At 36.8% G+C, this 22,300-nt stretch overlaps 1 protein-coding gene across 2 annotated transcripts in view; it reads right to left on the minus strand.

Moving 5' to 3' along the window:
- The window catches only part of LOC139444778 (uncharacterized), a 47,904-nt gene extending 35,063 nt beyond the window's left edge, over positions 1-12,841 (minus strand). The window contains exon 1 of one of the 2 annotated variants that reach the window (XM_071225731.1): positions 12,672-12,841. In XM_071225731.1, the coding sequence (XP_071081832.1) occupies positions 12,672-12,774 (103 nt within the window). In that variant the 5' untranslated portion in view covers positions 12,775-12,841. The remainder of the gene's footprint in view (positions 1-12,671) is intronic. The other variant, XM_071225732.1, reaches the window with a different exon arrangement.
- Positions 12,842-22,300: the final 9,459 nt, after the last annotated feature.

Raw genomic sequence — 22,300 nt, forward strand, 5'->3', positions numbered from 1 at the left:
GTGGTCATGCATACACTGAAATTGACTGAAGTTTTAGCTTTGTTCAAACATATTTAAGTCAGAAGGAACCTGTTCATAGTCATGAAGAAATGCGAACATTAGAGACTTAAAATTGTCGTGTAACCATGACGTTATAATTGTAGATTTTTTGTCATGAAACAATATATCGCGTGACTAACCACGGGTCCGGGTAGTCCTGTGGGTACCCGAGTCCTACTCAGTACCCACGCGACCCGGGTACCTTAGTTACCCGTCCCAGCCCTACCTGGTGGCATCATATCAATCACTGGATAGTCTGGTCCAGACTCAATTATTTACAGGCGGCCATCTTACAGCTGGAATATTGTAGACTGTGGCATTAAATAACAAAAAGTAATGAGAAGCTCCTTATGAGTGAGTATAGTTTTACGCTGCTTTTAGATAGAAATATTCCAATAATAGCAAGCCTGGTGACACATGAAATGGGCTTCACACACTGTACCCATGTGTAGAATCAAACCGGGTCTTCGGCATGACGAGCCAACGCACTAACCACTAGGCTACCCCACTGCACCGTTTCCCTTTAGCACTGTCACAGTTCACAGTAGAATATTTCAAGCACTGGTCATGTTTCTCTTGACATTTGCCGTAATTGGCTACAATTTGGATGTAATTTATTTATAACCCTGTGTTAATAACAACTTCAGAACCCTTGCAATTTCAAGGTACCAGGTGGTTCTTTAACTGCAAATGATACTGACAAAATTATATGAACTCAAACCAGGATCTTAATAATGATCCTTGAAAGGAAACAGAAATGGTATCCATGGTTACTGTATATTAAACTGAATTGGCCAAACTAGGTCAAAAGTACATTCTCAACAACCACGACATTTTGACCATATACAAAATCCTGCTCTGAAGATGAAATATTTATCATGTTTATTTGCTATTGAGATTACAAAGATGATACAAATGTAAAAATAAAAGTAATTTGTATAATCATGACAATAGATTTACAAGCAATTCTTAATGACCTATACACAAAATGTCACCTTTACAAACCAGCCCTGTGGCTTCAGAGACGGCAACAATTTAGCACCCCAAGATTAAGTCAGCATGTGGGAGGCAGAGGTCACACGTCTAAATATTTTCTTTCATAAGAAGGGTGTGACCTCCCTTTCAAAGGGTTATGGCCTTGAAATCTGCTTGATGTGGGCATACATATTTAGTGGAGGCGCCATGAACATTTTCAGCCACATTCAGCCTCTTTCACAGGACAAACCTGCTGTGCTGTGGAGAGGTCTGTTGCTAACACAATGACCAGGCTACTTTAATGAAGGCATCATAAAGTGTGATGTGGGGAACTCAAGGTTTTACAGTGGCATATTGATTAGATAAGGAGTGTGAAGTCAGTTAATAGCACCTGGACAAGCTCAACTGTGGGATATACAGCTGCATTGCAGGGTTGTCTACCAGAACAAGGACAGGGTTCACCTGTGGATTTCCTCTTCTATATTTATTAATGCATCTAGGTGCAAAATCAGATTTCCAAACTCTTATATAACTGTATAATCAAAGTATGTCGAAACATGTCTTTTTGAAACGGATAGGGTATAAATAAAATACAAAACGTATAACAAGAATCCATGTTTCTGTGTCCCCTAGTGGCATAGCTACTACATAGCACAGAACACAAGTGCTTACACTCTAAAATCATTACAAAATAAAATGTGATATTTTTTTTAAATTGATATATCATGTGCTGTGGAGAAACTGGTTGCTAATACAATGACCAGGCTACTTTATGAAGGCATCATAAAGTGTGATGTGTACAAACCTTTATTTTCTTTAATTTATTATAATTTAATATAGCATGCTCTTCTTCAGTTTTAGTAATTTGTAGTTACATGAAAGCATCCTGGAGTGAAGATTCTTGTTGAGGAGTTAGTTCTGTATACTGAACATTTGAACATTGCTGTGTTTGTTGCTGCAGTAGGTTTTGAGGATATCTGGGTTTGATCACAATGATAAAACTGTTCAATAAAACAATGTGATATGTCCAGAACGTGACATCTCTGTTTTACCTATGTTTTACAGGCCTGCTACTGTTTGGTCTGTGTTTCACAAGTATTATAAGTGTTAAAGTAAATATACTGTAACATGTTCCCTAGCTCTACCCTGTCATCTGTCTACTGCCAACTACCATTCTCTGTATGTAGGATGTTTTGGTTTGGTTTGTTTTTTAACACTGCACTCAGCAGTATTCCAGCTATATGACGGTGGTCTGTAAATAATCGAGTCTGGACCAGACAACCCAGTGATTGACATTATGAGCATCGATCCACGCAATTGGGATACGATGACAAGCATCAACCAAGTCAGTGAGCCTGACCACACGATCCTGTTAGTCGCCTCTTACGACAAGCATAGTCGCCTTTTACAGCAAGCATAGGTTGCTGAAGACCTTTTGAAAATCAATAAGGTTTATATCTACAAACTTTACACAAACATGACCAAACAAGTTTCTGATGTGAGCTTAAAGCATGCCAGGGTACGGATGAGTCATGGCTGACGAGATTACCCGGCTTCTTCAACACGTAGAGAATCTCACCCTCATGTCTTTTGATATGATAGATATCAACACAAGTCCATAAAAGCATAAAACTCTGAGGTGTTGTCGAGGAGTTTTAAACTTACATCAATGTGTGTTGATACATATAATATCCAAAGACATGTGGGGAGAGAGTGTATTTATCATTAACATTGATTATTCCACCTTCTTCAGTTTGTGAATATTAATAATTAAAGTTTTGTTGTGTTTACTGTAATTCATGCATTCTGAATTGGTCAAGTGTGATTGCATTCATTGATTTCATAATGAATGTAAAGAATTAAGACACGCCCACCTAAGCGACTACCACAACGAAATGTCGGGGAATCCCAATTACAGCTGAGGGAATTCCCTTTCTTTTTGCCAGTACCATGCTATGGACTTTTTAGCACATTTATCGTCCAAAACACCCTTGGAGGCTGAGGGCCGAGAAGAATCGAAACAGGACATGTGCAGGCTCGCTCAACTGGGTTTTACAATTCCATGTCTTAGGGTTTCATTTCTAACTCACATATTTCCAACTGAGCCTTCCCTTTGTCAGGGAACAAATGTTTGAATCTGGCAGTTACCGGCCATGTCATTTAAAACAAGATGCCTTTTCCCGGTTCGTTACAGTCGTTCCAGTTCTTCTTGCCTTGATTGACAGATTATATGAACTTTGTTTGCTGTTAGTTCTCTGCGTTGAATGGCTACAGACATGGAGGGTGTGTCAAATTATGTGCATAAATAAAACAATCACCTGATTCATGTCTATCGATCAACATATATCAATCTCGTCATTTGTGTCTGCTTTGATTTATATCATTGTTTTTTATTCAACTATTGTAGCTAACACATATTTTCATTGTCAAATTTAGTTATGACGATTGACTTTGTATTTTTTTTCAGTTCATTGAGTTAGGAATCGAAAAACCGATGTTCAAACTTTTGTAAGAATCCGCTACACGGATTTATACCGTTTGCACGTCGGTTTTTCAATTCATGCCTCAATCAACCAAAAAAAAACAAAAGTGAATCCTAAAATAACCAGTGTCTTGAGTGTAAATGTACAGCTAACTAGCTCCAGTGGAAGTGAGATTAGACATCGTGGTCTGCAAAGCATTGTGATGCAATTTCATTGTGGTGATATCTCCTCGGAGATATTCTTGATCTCACACAACTTTTATCTCCTGTGCAAGCCAGCTTAGGATGATAAAATTCTTAAGTTCTAACTGAGCCACTCACCAACAAAGATGGACATCAGCCACGACTAATATGGTGATCGTGATAAGGCCATCCATATTATTTTTTATGTTTCTCATCTCAAACCCCAACCAGCAAGAGAGCATCCAGGAGAAAATATTTTTTAAATAATAAAGAAATAAAAAAACAGTTTTACAAAAAATTGGTGCAACTTTTTTTTACATTAAGAGCATTTTAGAAAGTTTAGAACATTGTAGAGTGTAATATGTCACCATCAGGTGTCGTACTCTGAGAGTGTGGGTTTGAATATCACATGTAACTTTACCCAAAGGTATTAATTAGGGCTGGGACGAGTCAAAATTTACTACCCGGGTACCCACCCCCCTATTACCCGACCCTAGCCGGGTACCCACTGTAGGTCTCAGGAGATTCTAAAAATGTTCCCAATCAGACATTTTGAGAATAGCCCTGGCAAAACGTATTTAGATACATGTATTAAACAACCTGGTCATTCATACACTGAAGTTGAATTAAGTAGAAATGCAAACATTAGTGACTTGTAGTGTAACCATAGAGTTCTAGATATATCTTGTCAATAAACAATATATCTAGTGACTAACCACGGGTCCGGGTAGTCCTGTGGGTACCCGGATTCTACTCAGTACCCACCCAACCCGGGTACCCGAGTTACCCGTCCCCGCCCTAGTAAACCCTAGGTTTTTTAAGCATTGCCATTGTATTGCAAGTCAAAAGTATTGCTGACAATCTCACAGATGTATATTCTCTACTGTGTCATGACTTAAAGCAAAGGAAAGTGAGACTAATCTTAAACTGCTGTCATCTCTGCTAAATTTGCATAATATATGTATTATTTATAATTAATTGCAACTGTTGAAACTATCGATTGCCTATACATATTTGTGATAATGCTATTGACATGTTTAAATTCCCATCGACATACTGGACTCTCATAGGGCAAACAATTACGATAGTTCGACATTTTGTCAAGAAATGTACCTCTATTAATAGCAACACTCCTGATGGTTTGACAAAATTAATTTCATTGTTTTTGTTAATCACCCGCTCTTTAGCTCTAACCCACCCCTACATTCCCCAAATTTCATCCAAGACTGTCACAAATTCTTTGGTGACAGCCTCTACTCAAAACATGGGTTCGCAAACTCATTGCATCGCCTGCTAAACATTATGTTGTTGTTTAATGATTTTTAGGTCAGTGTACGGAGCTTTCAGATAGACTGTAGCATTTCAAAGATGCACTGAGCATGCAAGCTTTGGTTTACAACGTGGCATCAGTCTGTAAATAATTTATGACGGAAATTGTGTCACTTTGATGCTGAATCAAATTTTTACCAATATAGCTGAAGGAGGATGATAGAATTATTTTTTTATCACATCGGGGCATAAAATTCCACAGTGGCGGGTAAAATTGAGATAAGAAAACTTTTTATTGATTCATGATGGAAAGAAAATTCAGGAAACAGAAAACAATACAGACATCCTTATAAACATGGCAAATAAGATAATGAGAACAAGTTAACCACTTAGTAATGTTTAACGTCACACATGTTGAATAAAATTCAAATTTAGAGGTTTATTTTCTTCCCTAAGAGCCTATTGACATAAAAAATAAAAACGTTTTACTTCACATGTCCAGTAGCAGAGATCATTTAAAATGGAAATCATCTAACTATATGTTTGTCTTTATTTTGTTCTTTGACCCTATGGGTTTTGAAAAAAACATCAAGCATTCAAAATAGGAGATACATTTGCAGGCTGGCCTGAAATAATACTTGCCATTGGATAACAGGCTAAGTGTATAATGTGTCATTTAGGTCGAAATGATGAATTATTATAATTTCATCTAAGCCACCTCACAATCAAACACTGTCTCACATCATTTCATTGTGCCCAAAAAACTACCTATAAAATCACTGTCAGTGATCCTTTCATACTTTGCCATACACTTGATGATTTCATTGTAAATATATATATATAAACAATAAAATGCTTCCCGTGTCATAGTTTTTTAAATTTGTTTTTGAGATTTAATAATTAATTGACCTTTGCTGTTCAGGATATTCATGTTTTTTATTGCCTCAATTGTGGTGCCAGAAGTCTATTATTATTTTTGCAATATGTTTATCAAGAGCTCCAGATAAGCTTTTGGTGTTGTGGGCATTTAACCCATGCATTTAAAAATCATTGGGTATCAGTAATTCTATCTGGGTATTCAAATTTCTGTTACCCACTAGTTTTTACACATGTGGGTATTTAAGTTAAATATTTAAAAACACTATTCATCAAATCCCTGCAAACTGGTGTCGTGTGGTTTCGAGAGCTTTATAGGACTCAAAAATACCACGATACTTCCACAATAAAGTGTGATGGCAAATGATCACGATGTAACTGTCATCGTGGAGTTTGGCAAGGTTGACGGAATGCCAGGTTATAATTTCAAAATAAGTTGCTGATTTGCTAATCAAATATGCAGGGTTACTTCACAATATTTTGATGATATGCACAAGTTATATTTTTGTATCGTATCTGTCATGTTCGTTGCGAATTTGATACGCTTGGATTTTATTTTACTGCAAATTTCTGCATGTCTGATGCGTATTTTACGCAGATTGGCAACTCTGAATACATGAATATCTAGCTCCCTCTCGGCATAATGTGAAACTATCATGCATGCTAAATGGGTTTCGGTGTCTCTTTAACTCTCACTTCTTAAGCAAACACATGTGTGTAGCTTAAATATCAAGTGCATGTGCCTGCATTCATTTACACAGACAGTCAGTGTTACAAGAATTTTAATGGTGATTTCAACTGGGATACGATTAAAGGCCAACTAGAACTGACATGTTTCTTGTGCACTGCACGCACTTCCAACTCTGGGATAAATCCAGCATTTTCAAAGGGCATTTCCAAAATACCAAAATACTCTCTCAATCCATCTTACTGCCTACTACATTTGGTTTTCAAAGGGGTGTGTCCATTCCATCTGGACCCCCTCTCTGGATCCGCCTGGGATACGAGTTTTGGGAAAAACATGCCATTTTGTGTACAATGCCCAGTAAAACAAATAACACAAGATCTGGAAGAGTGAGTTGATCAAATGTAAATGTAAAATTTGTGATTACAAGAGCTGACTATTTACAGTTATATATTGTATTTCCTGTTACGCTATGCATGTGTAGATGTGTCATTACTTCCTCATGTGATCAGGCTTAATGTTAAGAATTATTTCACTTTCTAAATATTTCGCCGGAAAATGTCTCAAGCACACATTCAAAAATAATATATAAAGTTGGCGCCATGATTTCCTACTGCAGGATGTCAGAGACTGTAGCAACGTGACTTGGTTGGGATTGTCGACAACATTTCCGCTGGCTCATGGTGACCTGCATCACACATCCACCTGATCATCATACTGATATTGATAATAATAATAATAATAATAATAATATATTTATACAGCGCTGAATTCCAGCTAGGCTGCTTACAGGTTCTATACAGTGTTATTAAACCAGTCCTGGGCGGTGGGATATCCTTGTGGTTAAAGCGTTCGCTCGTCACGCCGAAGACCCGGGTTCAATTCCCGACATGGGTACAATGTGTGAAGCCAATTTCCGGTGTCCCCCAAGGTGATATTGCTGGAATATTGCTAAAAGCGGCGTAAAACCATACTCACTCACTCAATATTATCTAGCTCATGTTGAAATGAGCTGTCACAAAGGATTGAGGGTGGATCAAAAGTATTCTCTTGAATCTGAAAATTAACGTGAGTGCCCATTGGCACATTTGAAGAAATATGCTTTTCTGTTCCTGGGTACTGTGAATTCTGTCTACACAAACCACACATACTTGATCACTATCAAAGCCGGGACCACAGGATGGGCTACAAGTAACCATTTGTGGAATCAAACCCATGTCTTGAACATGGCAAGCAACTGCTTGAACCTACTGTACCATCGCATTTATTTAAAATCATCATCATCATCATCACAATTGTTCTAATATCGATAAGATTGCATCATTATCATCATCATAACAATTGTTCTAATATCGATAAGATTGCATCATCATCATCATCATCACAATTGTTCTAATATCGATAAGATTGCATCATTATCATCATCATCACAATTGTTCTAATATCGATAAGATTGCATCATCATCATCATCATCATCAAAATTGTTCTAATATCGATAAGATTGCATCATCATCATCATCATCATCACAATTGTTCTAATATCGATAAGATTGCATCATCATCATCATCATCATCATCACAATTGTTCTAATATCGATAAGATTGCATCATCATCATCATCATCATCATCATCATCACAATTGTTCTAATATCGATAAGATTGCATCATTATCATCATCATCACAATTGTTCTAATATCGATAAGATTGCATCATCATCATCATCATCATCATCACAATTGTTCTAATATCGATAAGATTGCATCATCATCATCATCATCATCATCATCACAATTGTTCTAATATCGATAAGATTGCATCATTATCATCATCATCACAATTGTTCTAATATCGATAAGATTGCATCATTATCATCATCATAACAATTGTTCTAATATCGATAAGATTGCATCATCATCATCATCATCATCACAATTGTTCTAATATCGATAAGATTGCATCATCATCATCATCATCATCATCACAATTGTTCTAATATCGATAAGATTGCATCATTATCATCATCATCACAATTGTTCTAATATCGATAAGATTGCATCATCATCATCATCATCATCACAATTGTTCTAATATCGATAAGATTGCATCATTATCATCATCATAACAATTGTTCTAATATCGATAAGATTGCATCATCATCATCACAATTGTTCTAATATCGATAAGATTGCATCATCATCATCATCATCATCATCACAATTGTTCTAATATCGATAAGATTGCATCATCATCATCATCATCATCACAATTGTTCTAATATCGATAAGATTGCATCATTATCATCATCATCACAATTGTTCTAATATCGATAAGATTGCATCATTATCATCATCATCACAATTGTTCTAATATCGATAAGATTGCATCATCATCATCATCATCATCACAATTGTTCTAATATCGATAAGATTGCATCATTATCATCATCATAACAATTGTTCTAATATCGATAAGATTGCATCATCATCATCATCATCATCACAATTGTTCTAATATCGATAAGATTGCATCATCATCATCATCATCATCACAATTGTTCTAATATCGATAAGATTGCATCATCATCATCATCATCATCACCATCATCACAATAGTTCTAATGTGGATAAGATTGTAGATACGTGAAATAACAATGCATGCCAGTTTGTGAGGTATCTTATATAACGACCATGACAAACCGTCTGTTACCCACACAATGTACGTTTGTTACATATGTTGCTCATTTAGATAATCAACATGGAGATTTCCCCCAGTAAAGAACAATGTGTGATTAACATGAACACTTGCAGAATGAGTCACTGTTAGTGTACCAGGTGACATCAATATAGGAGTCTCATATGGTTCACTTTATCTAAACCAGAGCACCCGAGATCCAGCAGCTCACCTTTCTTGACAAGTAAAACTAGAGTGGTAAGTGACACTCGGAATGTGATTTCTAATAATGCAACCTTGAAAAGCTTTAGGCTGTGAGTGAATGAGTATGGTTTTACGACGCTTTTACAAATATTCCAGCAATATCACGGCGGGGGACACCAGAAATGGGCTTCACAAATTGTACCCATGTCGGGAATCGAACCCGGGTCCTCGCGTGACAAACACACGCTTTAACCACTAGGCTACCCGACCGCCCCCCGAAAAGCTTTAACACGGGATATTCCGAACGATAGTTACGGTCTTAACGACTGAATCCATATAATCTAGACCATCTATTAGCTATTCCAGAATGTTCTTTTGTTCAGGTTTCAAATATTTAATCGAGAATTTGTCAAAATATGTTTCGAAGCATAGTTGCTAATTTGAAATTAGTGCCTTAAAGCACGAGAAATCAATTCCCGTTGTTTTCACAGTTGTATTGACAACAGTTTACTGTTGGAGACGGTGTGTATAAGTGATTGTTGAATAAACACGCTGAATGTGAAGCAAACATAAGCCTAGTTAGTTACAACATAGTTAATTGGCGATTAAATTACTCACCACTGTCTCTTATGTTATTACTTCATAAGTGAATCATATTTTACGGGCACCAATTTGGTGTCTCACCGTGTAAACTCAAAATGGCAATGCGTGCTGGAGTTACACACGCGACCTATCATCATAGAAAAAACAATGCAAGATAAACATATTTTTATTGCAATAGGTTTGTGTGCGCACTTGTGATGTGCTTCATTCAAGGTCGCCTTATACACAGAGTATAGGATTTTGGGTTGATTTTGAAGGCGTGTACAGGGGCTTCGTCTTATACGTGGGGTTGCCTTATACACAGCAATATACGGTACCTTCTGATTGGCTAATTTCAGCTTCTTTGAGTCATTCCATTGGACGGTCAAAGTTTGCACAAGGTCGTTCTAACATGACCCCTAATGGGATCTTTTATTAGCGGTGGCGAGAACTAAGATCTGATTTTAATGATATTGTTGACATCATGAGCATCGAACCACACAATTGTAATATGATGACATGCATCAACCAAGTCAACGAGACTGACCACCGAACTTGTTCATCGCCTCTTACGACAAGCACAGTGGCCTTTTACGGCAATCATGGGTTGATGAAGACCTATTCTACCCCGGGTCTTCACAGGTGAAGCACATCTTGGGATGACACTGGTGGTGGTGAGGGAAATAGTATCTAATGTTGCATTCAGCATTATATATGATATAGCGACGTGTCTGTCTGTCCGTTAGGAATAATGCTGTTTTTTATTGTGATGACCTATTATACCCCGGATCTTCACGGGTCATACTGACATAGAATTTGTTTACATACTGTGATTGTCTTAACATGCTTTATATATTCGGACATGACAAATATGAAAGTAAAAATATATTAAAAACCTATGTTGTGCACATGCAAAAGTCACATTTTTGAGGTTCTTTTTCTGAGTCTTTCTTTCAAAACTACATATATATTGTTCAAACTGATTTTAGAACCATGTTATAATTTCAAAACAAAAAAGACACATCTAACATGTTAAAAAATGCTATAGGTTTTTCACTTTCTCCTTCCTCAATCTCATCAAAATCAGGTCCTAGTTCTCGCTACCGCTTAAACAAAGATCTGAAGACATTCCCTTACGGGTCAATTCAGAACGACCTTTCGCGAATTTTGACCGACCAATGAAATGACTGATAAGAGATAGACATTAGCCAATCAGAAGGAAGCTTTCTCGAGCTTGACGACACTAGTTCTGAAACTGGTGACTATGCTTCAAAACATATTGTGACGTATTCTCGATCAAAAATTTTAAAATGAACATTCTGGAATGGCTTATAGATGGCCTAGATTGTATGGATATAATCATAAAACCCTAACTGCCATTCGGAATATCCTCTGTAAAATACTTCGAGATTGCATGATTAGAAAACACTTTGCGTCTGTCACTTTCATGATCTGGTAAGCGACGCTTTGATTGGTCGGATGAAAGGTCGTTTAGCGATAGCGAGAACTAAGATCTGATTTTAATGAGATTGCTCCTCCCTGAGACTTTCCCCATGAGCTAGGAAACCGATACAGTTTAGTGGCAACACAGAATAAACTTGTCACAGTGTTATTCAAACAATGAACAAGAATGACAAGGTATATGCAACATTATTATCATAGACAGATTATGTTTCATTCTGCCTTTGATTATTTTAGGCCAGGTAAATAATTATCCATATTTAAAATATAATTATGAATTTGAAGTATTTAACCAAATAAATAGTACTTCATAAAATAACTAGAGTTATATGCCTTGCACGCAAGGAACACAAGCTAAATTTTCGTTACTCAAAAACATACAATGTCATCATGTTCTTGTGTCATAGCTTAATCATGTTAATTATTACAACAAGTATATATATACCTCACATAAAAAGTTCAAAACGTTCTGGGGGCGGTTGGGTAGCCTAGTGGTTAAAGCGTTAGCCCTTCACGCTGAAGACCCGGGTTCGATTCCGACATGGGTACAATGTGTGAAGCACATTTCTGGTGTCCCCCGCCGTGATATTGCTGGAATATTGCTAAAAGCCACGTAAAACCATACTCACTCACTCACTCAAAACCTTCTGGTTATGATTTCATACAGAAAAGTATTTATATTTTTAATTATTTTAAATGATCAAATTGGAAAAAAACCTCAGTAAACTGTAAACTGCAGTTACATAAATCATATTTATGGATACAAAAACCTTTGAGTATATTGAGTATATATTATGAAAATGGGTTTATATATATATATATATATATATATATATATATATATATATATATATATATATATATATATATATTACTTAATGAAAAACATTAATGAATTAATCACATATGCATACCTTACTGACTTATGACAACATTGTCAGTGATAATGTTTGGTATGACTTTAAAATCTCCCAACGAAATAACACACCTTTCTTGCATCCATATTATCTTTACCTGCTAAATGAGCATCCCCATCATGACAGGTGAAGTCAACAGACAGCTAGGTAAGTACGTGTATTGGAAATCAATATCACGTGCCACACAAATCAAACATAGCAGAATCGTGTTTTACTGGCATTATTTATGAGTTTGTCATTCAGCAAGCTGTTCCCAATCCGCGTCGTCATATTGTCATTTCCGTGTGTAACATAATGATTTTGTAAACAAGGCTGGGAAACTTACCCACGGCAAAATCCCCCGTTCCACTGACAGTAACTGCTTCCTCTTGGTCGAGAAGATCCGAGTAAGTCTTCAAAGAAATCGTTTTACCACCCGATTTCGCCATTTGACAAACACAAACCCCAAATAAGGTGACTAACCAACATGTTGTAAAATGACACGAAACTGAAAGAGGTCACATGTCTGAATGTTTGGCCTCGCGGCAGGTGCTCGCGATTAAGTAAGATAGAGTTACCCGCCCTTCCTTGATAGCAAATCGGATTTTAACTGTTTGTTATGAAATAATAAAATTATACGCCGTTCGTGACTTGAAGTTTGAGGTCGTTACGTAAAACCTCGTGAGTATGTTATAACTGCAAGTAAACTGTATGGATCTATACCTCACGTAAAAGTTCAAAACGTTCTGGTTAGGATTTCAACCAGAAAAGTATTTATATCATAATTATCAATGATCAAATTGGAAAAAAACAGCAGTTACATAAATCATATTTATAGATACAAAAACCTTTGATATAGAGTGCTCAAATGATTGTCAAAAATGGTGTCTATATGTATACAAAAATTCTGTCCTGTAAAACTTTCCGTCAAGTGTCTCACAAAATAACCATTCCTGAACAAAATATCAGCAGAAAATGTCAATCCAACTTTAGACAAGCGTTAAACCCAATTTCACCCTGCATCCAAGATTATTGCACTTATATAGCGACGTGTGTGTGTAGTTGCTTGTACTAGTCCGGACTGATGCCGATTTATAGTGCTAGCTCACAGAGATACCATGCCGCAGTTTAACATGAATACCCCACTCAGACACAGTACACTGACTCCAAGCCGACCAGTCCTTGTTTTAGCCCCTTATTGCCGAGCGCCAGACAGGGTAACAACAAGTACCATCTTTGAACGTCTTTTGGTATGACGCAGCCGGGGATCGAACCCCGGACCTTCTGCTCTCTGGGCGGACGCTCTACCACTAGACCACGGAGGCGGTCTCCTTATAAATAAATTGTATCATGTAAAATAAAATTCAATAGAAAAGGTCCCTCTTATATATATATATATAGACCTATAAACATTATCAATGAAGATTTTGTCAGTAGTGTACATATGTAAGGGCTTGTAAACAATCCAGCCTGAACCAGACAAACAGGTGACTGATAGCGTGAGCAGTGATCCGCTGGTGAGAGGCACAGCAGCACACAATTTGCCACGTCATGAAGCCTTGACCTCAACAGTTGGGTCTTACATGCATGGGATAGAGTGGGCCTTTGCATCCCTGGAGTGGGGATTAATGTGTACGACTCAAAAGAAGGACATCAACATATTACTCTAGTTAATCCGTGGTCTAGTGGTAGAGCGTTTGCCCGTAGAGCAGAAGGTCTGGTGTTCGATCCTTGTCCTCGTCATACCTAAAGATGTTAAAAGATGGTACTTGTTGTTACCCTGCCTGGTGCTTGGCATTAAGGGGCTTAAACTAGGACTGGTCAGCTCTGAGTCAGTATACTGTGTTTCAATGGGGTATTCATGTTAAACTGTGGCACTGTACCATAAAAACGGCATCAGTCCAGACTGGTACAAGCAGACCCACAAGTTGCATGTACATTGCTATATAAGCGCAACAATCATGAACAAGACATTTAAACCGCTTTTCACCTCACTATAGTTAGTGTCACGACTGATTAGCTATGGTGATATGAAAGAATCTGGTGTTCTTTAACTTCTTTTTGAAGTTATAAGTGTATGGAATTGCTTTAGGCACATCCTCTATATTTAGGAATGAGAATGGGTATTTTCCTTCAGTTGAAATATCATTTCAATGAAATGTAAGCGTGGTTTAACAATTTGGGGATGCTTATAGAGGTTCATAAGAATTTAAGAAATTTGTGGTCACTAAAATTTGCAGAATATTCTCATCCCTGTTTATTTATTGGATATAATGTGTGAGCATGTATGGTTGGTTAATAATGAGTTTGGTATAATACGGCTTTGATTTATACTTTGGTTGTATCACAGGTGTGGGGCTTGCTATTGGAGAAATGTTAGCACGTCATACAGGTCTTTCACGATTACCACTCAGGGGGAAAAACCTAGGGCACGGGTACGTTACTAACAAACCTGGAAACAGTGAGGGAAAATCTGAGCTTTGAGCCGTGATCCACGTTTCTGGCACACACCTAAGTGCTGCATCTCTGCACAGTGAATTCAAGCCCCGAAGTCTATATCACAGGTGCCAGCTTGAGGTGGGAGGGAAGTCGACTGGGCCAACTGTTGGGCAGTGTTCATGATACACTTGTAGTCTGGCTCACAGCATCGATAACTAGGGCTGGCTAAAAAGAGCAATACTCGGAATTATTGTTGAAGGGAAGAAATACTAACGATTATCGCTATGAAAACTGTGTCATCGATAATATCTTACATAAACTTTTGTGATGAAATAAGGGTGACATTTACCTAAACAGATTATTTATTGTAGTATGTTTAATGTCAATATTGCTGCATGAGTGAGTATGGTTTTAGGCCACTTTTAGCAATATTCCAGCAATATCACTGCAGGGGACACCAGAAAATGGGCTTCACACATTGTACCCATGTAGGAAATCAAACCGAGGCCTTCGATGTGACGAGCCAACGCTTTAACCACTAAGCTACCCCAGCGGCCGCAATATTGCTGAAGATGGAAAGTAGCCGTTTTTGTAATATCTCAAATGTCCACAAAGTAATCCCTGCATAAACGTGTCACCACTCGCCAGCGAAGTGAAGGAGGTATCACTCGGAAACTTTTGTGTGTACTTGCTTAAAGTTACCGATATTTATCATTATTTAGTTAAAGATTATCGATCTATATGATCTGTAAAGGGACAGCCAGCCCTACCAATGACTCATATTAATGTCACCACGGTATAGTGATACACCAAGTCACTCAACTCGACCATACTATCAATCGTCTCGTATGACAAGCATAGGTTGAGTGAGTGAGTGAGTTCAGCAAACAGCCACACCTTCGAACCCATTGACATCTGTACCCCTTGTGTCGAGCCAAGCCTACAATTGATTGAAATAAAGAAAACAAATACTTTTTTCCACAATCTTTATTAAAATAGTAAATTCAACATTTTAGGAAACTTCCAAAATAGTCTTACAAATGAAATGCATATATAGAAGATAAGACGATATATATTTTGTTCTTCAACCTTGATAGTTAACCAAGTTGTGTATTTCATTCAAGACCCTGCACAGTACACAAACACCATAAACAACATCTAATTTGTAACTGGAAACTAACTTTCAAGCACTTATGTACAGTCTGTAATATTCAACAAACAAAACCCACGTGGTTGGTAGCATGGCCCTTAGGAACAAGGAAGTTGATAAAAGTGCAGAATTCTGAAATTTTGCTTCAAGGGATGAAAAGGATTAACCTGCTGTTTCTATTGTGACAAGAACTGTCATCAGATCTTGAGCAAGCGATCCAACACTTCACACGAGACTACGATGGCCTATGTGAGTGAGTGAGTTGGGTTTTATTCCGATTTTAAAAATTATTCCAGCAATATCACCATAGGGACACCAGAAGAAATAAAAAATATTTGATGACTGGTGTGCTATTTTGTTCATTTTGTAAGTACAATGTAATGCTTACAAAAACACACACCCAGTTTATGAAACTCGTATGTGTGGTGACCAGTGTCCATGATAGCAGCCTGGCTGTCATCTTGTGGCAGTAACATTTGGAATAAACTACATGTACCAGGGTAGAATAAATCCTGGAATATGAGCCTGTTGTTGAATTTTCTCTCTCGTGAATCTGCTGACCCAGCATTTTTTAAGGATGACCATATTTCTCATTCACGTCTCCTTTTTCTTCCGTCAAGTACTGGGGGTAGTTGTCAAAGTTATATCGAACACTGCTCCTGATCATGGGTATATTGTAAACTACTCAACATTAGCTAAGGACAACACCTTTTACAAAAGATGACAGTTATGACCCTTAGCAAATATTGAGTACGGTAATATATATCAGATATCTTTCTATTGGCCATGGTCTTTCAAATATATCTTTTATCTGTTCTCAAACTTTGACTTGGCAACAATATGACCAAGTACGATACAGCATAAGTTTCCTTCTAGGGTCAATATCAATACAAAAATAATAATTATAATTTCTTTTTTTTTCATACAGAAAGTGTGAACACAATTTACCTTGTTTTATCCGTGAGGAATAAAATGGTGACATAGTTTAAGAAACATTTTTGTTTTGTTTTATTTGTTGTTTAACGCCGCATTCAGCAATATTCCAGCTATATGATGGCGGTCTGTTGAATACTCGAGTCTGGACCAGACAATCCAGTGATTGACATCATGAGCATCTATCCATGCAATTGGGATATGATGACATGCATCAACCAAGTCAGCGACCCTGACCACCCGATCCTGCCGGTCGCTTCTTACGACAAGCATAGTCGCCTTTTACGGCAAGCATGGGTTGCTGAAGACAAGAAACAGGCTCATAGGTCCGGAGATGAGGAGGAAGTAAAGTATTTATTTTGTAGTCATTTAGACCATACAAACAACAGGAATAACAAATATACAGATAAAATGATGTTCCAATCATTACACATGTAGTATAGTCCAATGTAAAAACCATTCAATACATTGATCTGTCATTTCATTCAAGATTTTTATATAAAGCAGAGGGTGAATGCCCAGGGTATCCTACCGACAACATACAAGTTATGGCACTCTCACAGGTGTTACAAATTGTGCCACCTGAAAACAATAAAAACATCTAAAAATATTCATGAGCATGGTTTAAAGACTATGTAAAAAGTTTATTTTGAGACACTTTTACCAAAAATAATTAAATTTTATGAACTAAGTATTTATTTTTTTCATTTTTCAAATAAATATAAAATAATATTTGCAAATTATATAAAAGAACTTTACAACCAAATTGAGATTGCTATTACAAGAAAAGGTAGGTATTAATATACGACCAATCTGTACCTTAATCTTAATTGTTTTTATCTAAGGGGGATAACTCCGATAGTCAGTTCCTGGATGTGACGGGGAGTGGGTTTTTAGTGGTAGTTGGCAAAAGAACACGCAATCTCATTAAAATTAGATCTTATGCTCTGCTACAACACCTATGCGTAAAAATCTGAAGCCACCTTCATAGAATGGAGCGAACTTTGTCTTGATTTAGAATTTTGATCTCAACCAGAGAAAACAAATACCCCATCCATAGTAACCTGGGTGTAGATGCCATGACGCTAACTGGATGAATAAAAAATCTACAACCAAATACAAGCCATTATCTTCAGATTCAGATTTTCCCAGTTACATTCATTTTCAAGATTGTCATATGTGATATGCTTGTGTGAATCTGCTCACTCCTACCATGAATTTAGAAGCATCAACGTTGATTTGCTGACAAGAAAGCTCACCCGACGCTATCTCCTGTGGAGAAGTTGTCCTCGCTTCACTCCGGGAGATATTTCGAATCTGTGTAAAAGGTCTGATTTTTTCGAGAATGCACAAGAAGTATATTGTGGCATTGTACAGTAAGTCCCCAAAACTAAAGGCATTAGTGGCAGAGTGAACACTTGTCTGCTCTATCTGGCCGTGATGGAACAAGTCTGATGTCTGATAATTTTCGAAAGGGGGTCACATGACAAAGGCAGAAACTTGCATCTGATCAAATTTGCAAATAGATATCAAACAGGGAAACAAAACATTCACACAAATAATCACATTTCAGTCTATGAGATGCTCCCTTATTGTTGGAACTACTTGAACCAAGGGAGATAACTCTACCAATATATTGATGAACAGTTGTTTCCCTTGTTCCCTACTTGAACATGAGGATAGTGTGATGAAAGTCAAAATATATTGATCCTTTAGCAAAACACTTAACATCAAACAATAATGGCAATATTTAAGTGAAGGTTGTTCTTTTAATAGTATGTGCTTGGCCAACACATACACAGTACTTGCATCTAATAATTCCAAAAAGGAGTTGACATGTTATAGTCTTTGTTCAAAATGCTCTGAAAATAGACTAAAATAGTGCTATCAACATACGTAGCACCCAAGGCCTTCAACAATGGAAGGAAGGAAGTTAGTTGAGTGGGAAGGAAGGAAGGAAGGAAGGAAAAAAGTTGTTTGACAGCTGTTGGAAAATACTTTTGATACATTTAGACATCAACTACAACACATTGCCAGAAAACCATTCTTACAGATAATTGTAATAACAGTTTATATGAACAGGAAATAGCAAAAAGTCACATAGTTCTCTTACTGAAATAACAAAGTTGCTTATAAAGTAAAAAATAATTGTTTTAGTGTTTTCTACTTAATTTCAAAATTATTCTAACCTCTATTTCAAACTGAATTATCAAAATTCAGATTTATTTCTAGATATGGCTCTCTTGTATTTAATATGAGTGAGTGAATGAGTATGGTTTTACACATGGCAGGGGGACACCAGAAATGGGCTTCACACATTGTACCCATGTGGGGAATTAAACCCTGGCCTTCGGCGTGACAAGCAAATGCTTTAACCACTAGGCTACCCGACCACCCCTATTTAATAGGAAGCAGCAGGGTTAGATATTCACCTGTTTTGTGTTAAGACTGCTGTAAGTCTATGTTAAAGTATGGGAGTTGCGATTGTCTTAGTGCTACGATTGCTTTCTGAAACAGGGCCCTGGACAGTGTCCGAAGCTCCAAAGTGAAACACCCATATTGGACATAAAAAAACTAACACGTAAAAGTTCTACTTCAGTATGAAGTCACACATCTGTCATATTTCTGGTATATTGTGTTAAGTAAGATTTTACAGATCAGCTCGGATAGACTAAATTAAAACTCTCCATTTGATTTCATCTGGCATGACAATGTGTGATACAAGTATAACTACTTGGGCAGTTATCAAAACCTACAGTGCCTATTTGTTTTGTTTTTTGATCTTAACAAATTACACAATTGATTCTACAAATTTCATACCATTAAAAAGCCAATCAAAATTATTGTCAGTTAATTGTATTATATTGCAATTCATATCTGTATCTTTTATTTTAAAAAACAAACAAACCAAACTCAAGATTCAGGTAGATTATAGGAAAAAATTATTAAAAAATAAAAAATAATAATGGGGTTTGGTGTAGTGACTTTCGGCTACAGAAGTGGGGTGGATTCATAACCCCCAAAGTAAAGTGCTCACATTGGGTAAGTTGTCCAGGGCAAAGAATTCTCCCTGACAATTTGAAAGATCAGCAACATTAAATTTGGTGCACGGTTATTGATTAGGTTTATCAGTCATGTTGCTCCACCATACGACCCTGTATATACATAGGCACAGCCTACGAAACCAGTAATATCAATGTCCCACAACATTCACTGTGATTCTCAATCAGCAACACTGTCCCCTCTCATCTGTATTCAGGATAACACTGCATTCATTCATGGATGGGCTTAAACAGACTGATGAGGCTGAATAAAATAATAGCCTTCGTTCTCACGCACCGCCCGCTCCATCATAAAGTCTGTTTTTATTTCAATTTGAAATCAAAATATAAAAATCCTAATACTTAAGAACAATGCGGTCCAATATGGCATGCTGTTACTTCCCTTTACTGCGCATCTCGTGTTAAACTTATGGTCATGGCGGCAATAGTTAGTGCTCTTGTTTACGTAGGGGGTCCTTTCCCAGGTTGATGGTACACAACTGTTTATTTGGTTACATACTAGTTTGAACAAGCAAAAACACCACCCACCCACCCGCACTATACTTCCAAAAGTCATTGCCTGAGAACCAATTCTTTTTATTTTTTATGCCTAACCTTGACACTCTTTTTGATTATGAGGGTTTTGATTATTAGTTGGTTAACAAAATAGTTGGACTAAAAATCAATGTAGGTGGTTGAAAAACAGAAATCATTCATTTTCATCTTCTAAACAAGTACTGATACTAATTGATGAAATATTAAAAAGTTTTAACAAGACAAGACACCAAAAGATAACTGATATTTTTTTTTATAGAATAAACATGTTTAGACTTTAATTTTTGTTTACAATGGGTGGTGTAACTAAAAAAGTGACCCAAAATTTCATTTTGTTTTGTAAATTCAGTTGTTTCTTTGTTGGTCGGTCTCATAAACCAACTAAAATTACACCAGTAGAACTTTAATGGATAACAGCTTCCTTATTGCTATCCATAAAAGTTTGTCTTCATCTTCTTCCAACTTCTAAATGCCTGTCAAAGACTTGAAAAGAAATATAGTGAAATGGTAACAGAATTGTCTACTTGGTGGTGTACAGAGGGAATGAAATAAAAATATATTTATCTTTAATAATTTCTTAATGAAAAGGGGTGATCAATGTCCCCAATTTTTAAAATTATTGTTCAAATTTCGAAATTTGTGAACAAAATAGGCTAAGTTAAAAAAAGACCTTCAAAAATACATTTTTGGGGATGGCATATGTTCCACAAACCATGAAGTAAAACAAACAGTTGATCTAGAACATGTAAAACAAGATTATTAGGATGCCAAAATGGTCATATGATCAATGAGTGAGTCTGGTTTGATGGCTCTTTGAACAGTATTCCAGTGATATAATTTCGTCAGCTTAAGGAGGAAAGCCCGAAGTGATGCAGGTCTCAGAAGTTGACCACTTTGTGAAATCAACAAGCAAGGGTGTGGTTCTGACAAACCTGGAAACAATTGGGGCAAACTGGGATTCGAACCCACAGTCATAGGTCCAAAATCAGGGGATGCAACTCTGCACAGTGAACTGCAGATATGATCAATGACATGATAGAAATAATAAATGATTCACAAAAATGAGATGACCAACAAAGGGAATGACTAGACATCCAACACAAGGGACTCAGTCAACATAAATCAACAGGCCTCAAAGTTGCGACTAAAACGGTAGCCAATGCGTCCTATATTTCAGTTTGTCTACTGTCTAAAATTCAGAGGTAGCCAAATGACTACCTTAAAAAATATCTTGTGGCGACTAAATTCTGTTGGTACACATCTGTAGACACAAAAATAAATAACAGCTGATATTGGAAAACACCTCTGCTAATAATTGTACTTGCAAATAATTCCTTCTAAAAGTCGACAATGAACCAAAATACAATTTCTTTTATGTAATTTGTACTTTATTTTAGTTGACAATGCTCATGGGATAAGCGAGGGTATACCTATATAATCTAGTAACATAAATTGCATCATTGTTCAAGTCACAAGTAACAAAATTCGAGTACAGTTTCCATTAAGATACAATTTCAAGACTAGTGCTATAAGTATAACTTGTACATATTATCATAGTTATTTGATAAAGATAATTTTAAATGCTTTTGGCTACCTACAATATTGGCTTGACTTCTTGATTTTACCACTGGCTACCTGGAAAAAAATACTTGTAGCCATATGGCTACTTGGTAAAAATGTAAACTTTGAGGCCTGATCTAGCATGGCCCGCTGACCCAGCTGCTTGTGACCTTATGACCAGGATGTTACACATGGAACATGCAGGGCTCGATTTCCAGGAACTGGACCAGGTGCACGTTGACATGAAAGCCTAGTTGCCAGTGTTCGAAATAATTTTATAACCCAACAAGACAATCG

This window comes from Haliotis cracherodii, unplaced genomic scaffold (genome assembly GCF_022045235.1).
Source record: "Haliotis cracherodii isolate W230 unplaced genomic scaffold, xgHalCrac1.p SCAF_6, whole genome shotgun sequence".
NCBI lineage: Eukaryota > Metazoa > Mollusca > Gastropoda > Lepetellida > Haliotidae > Haliotis > Haliotis cracherodii.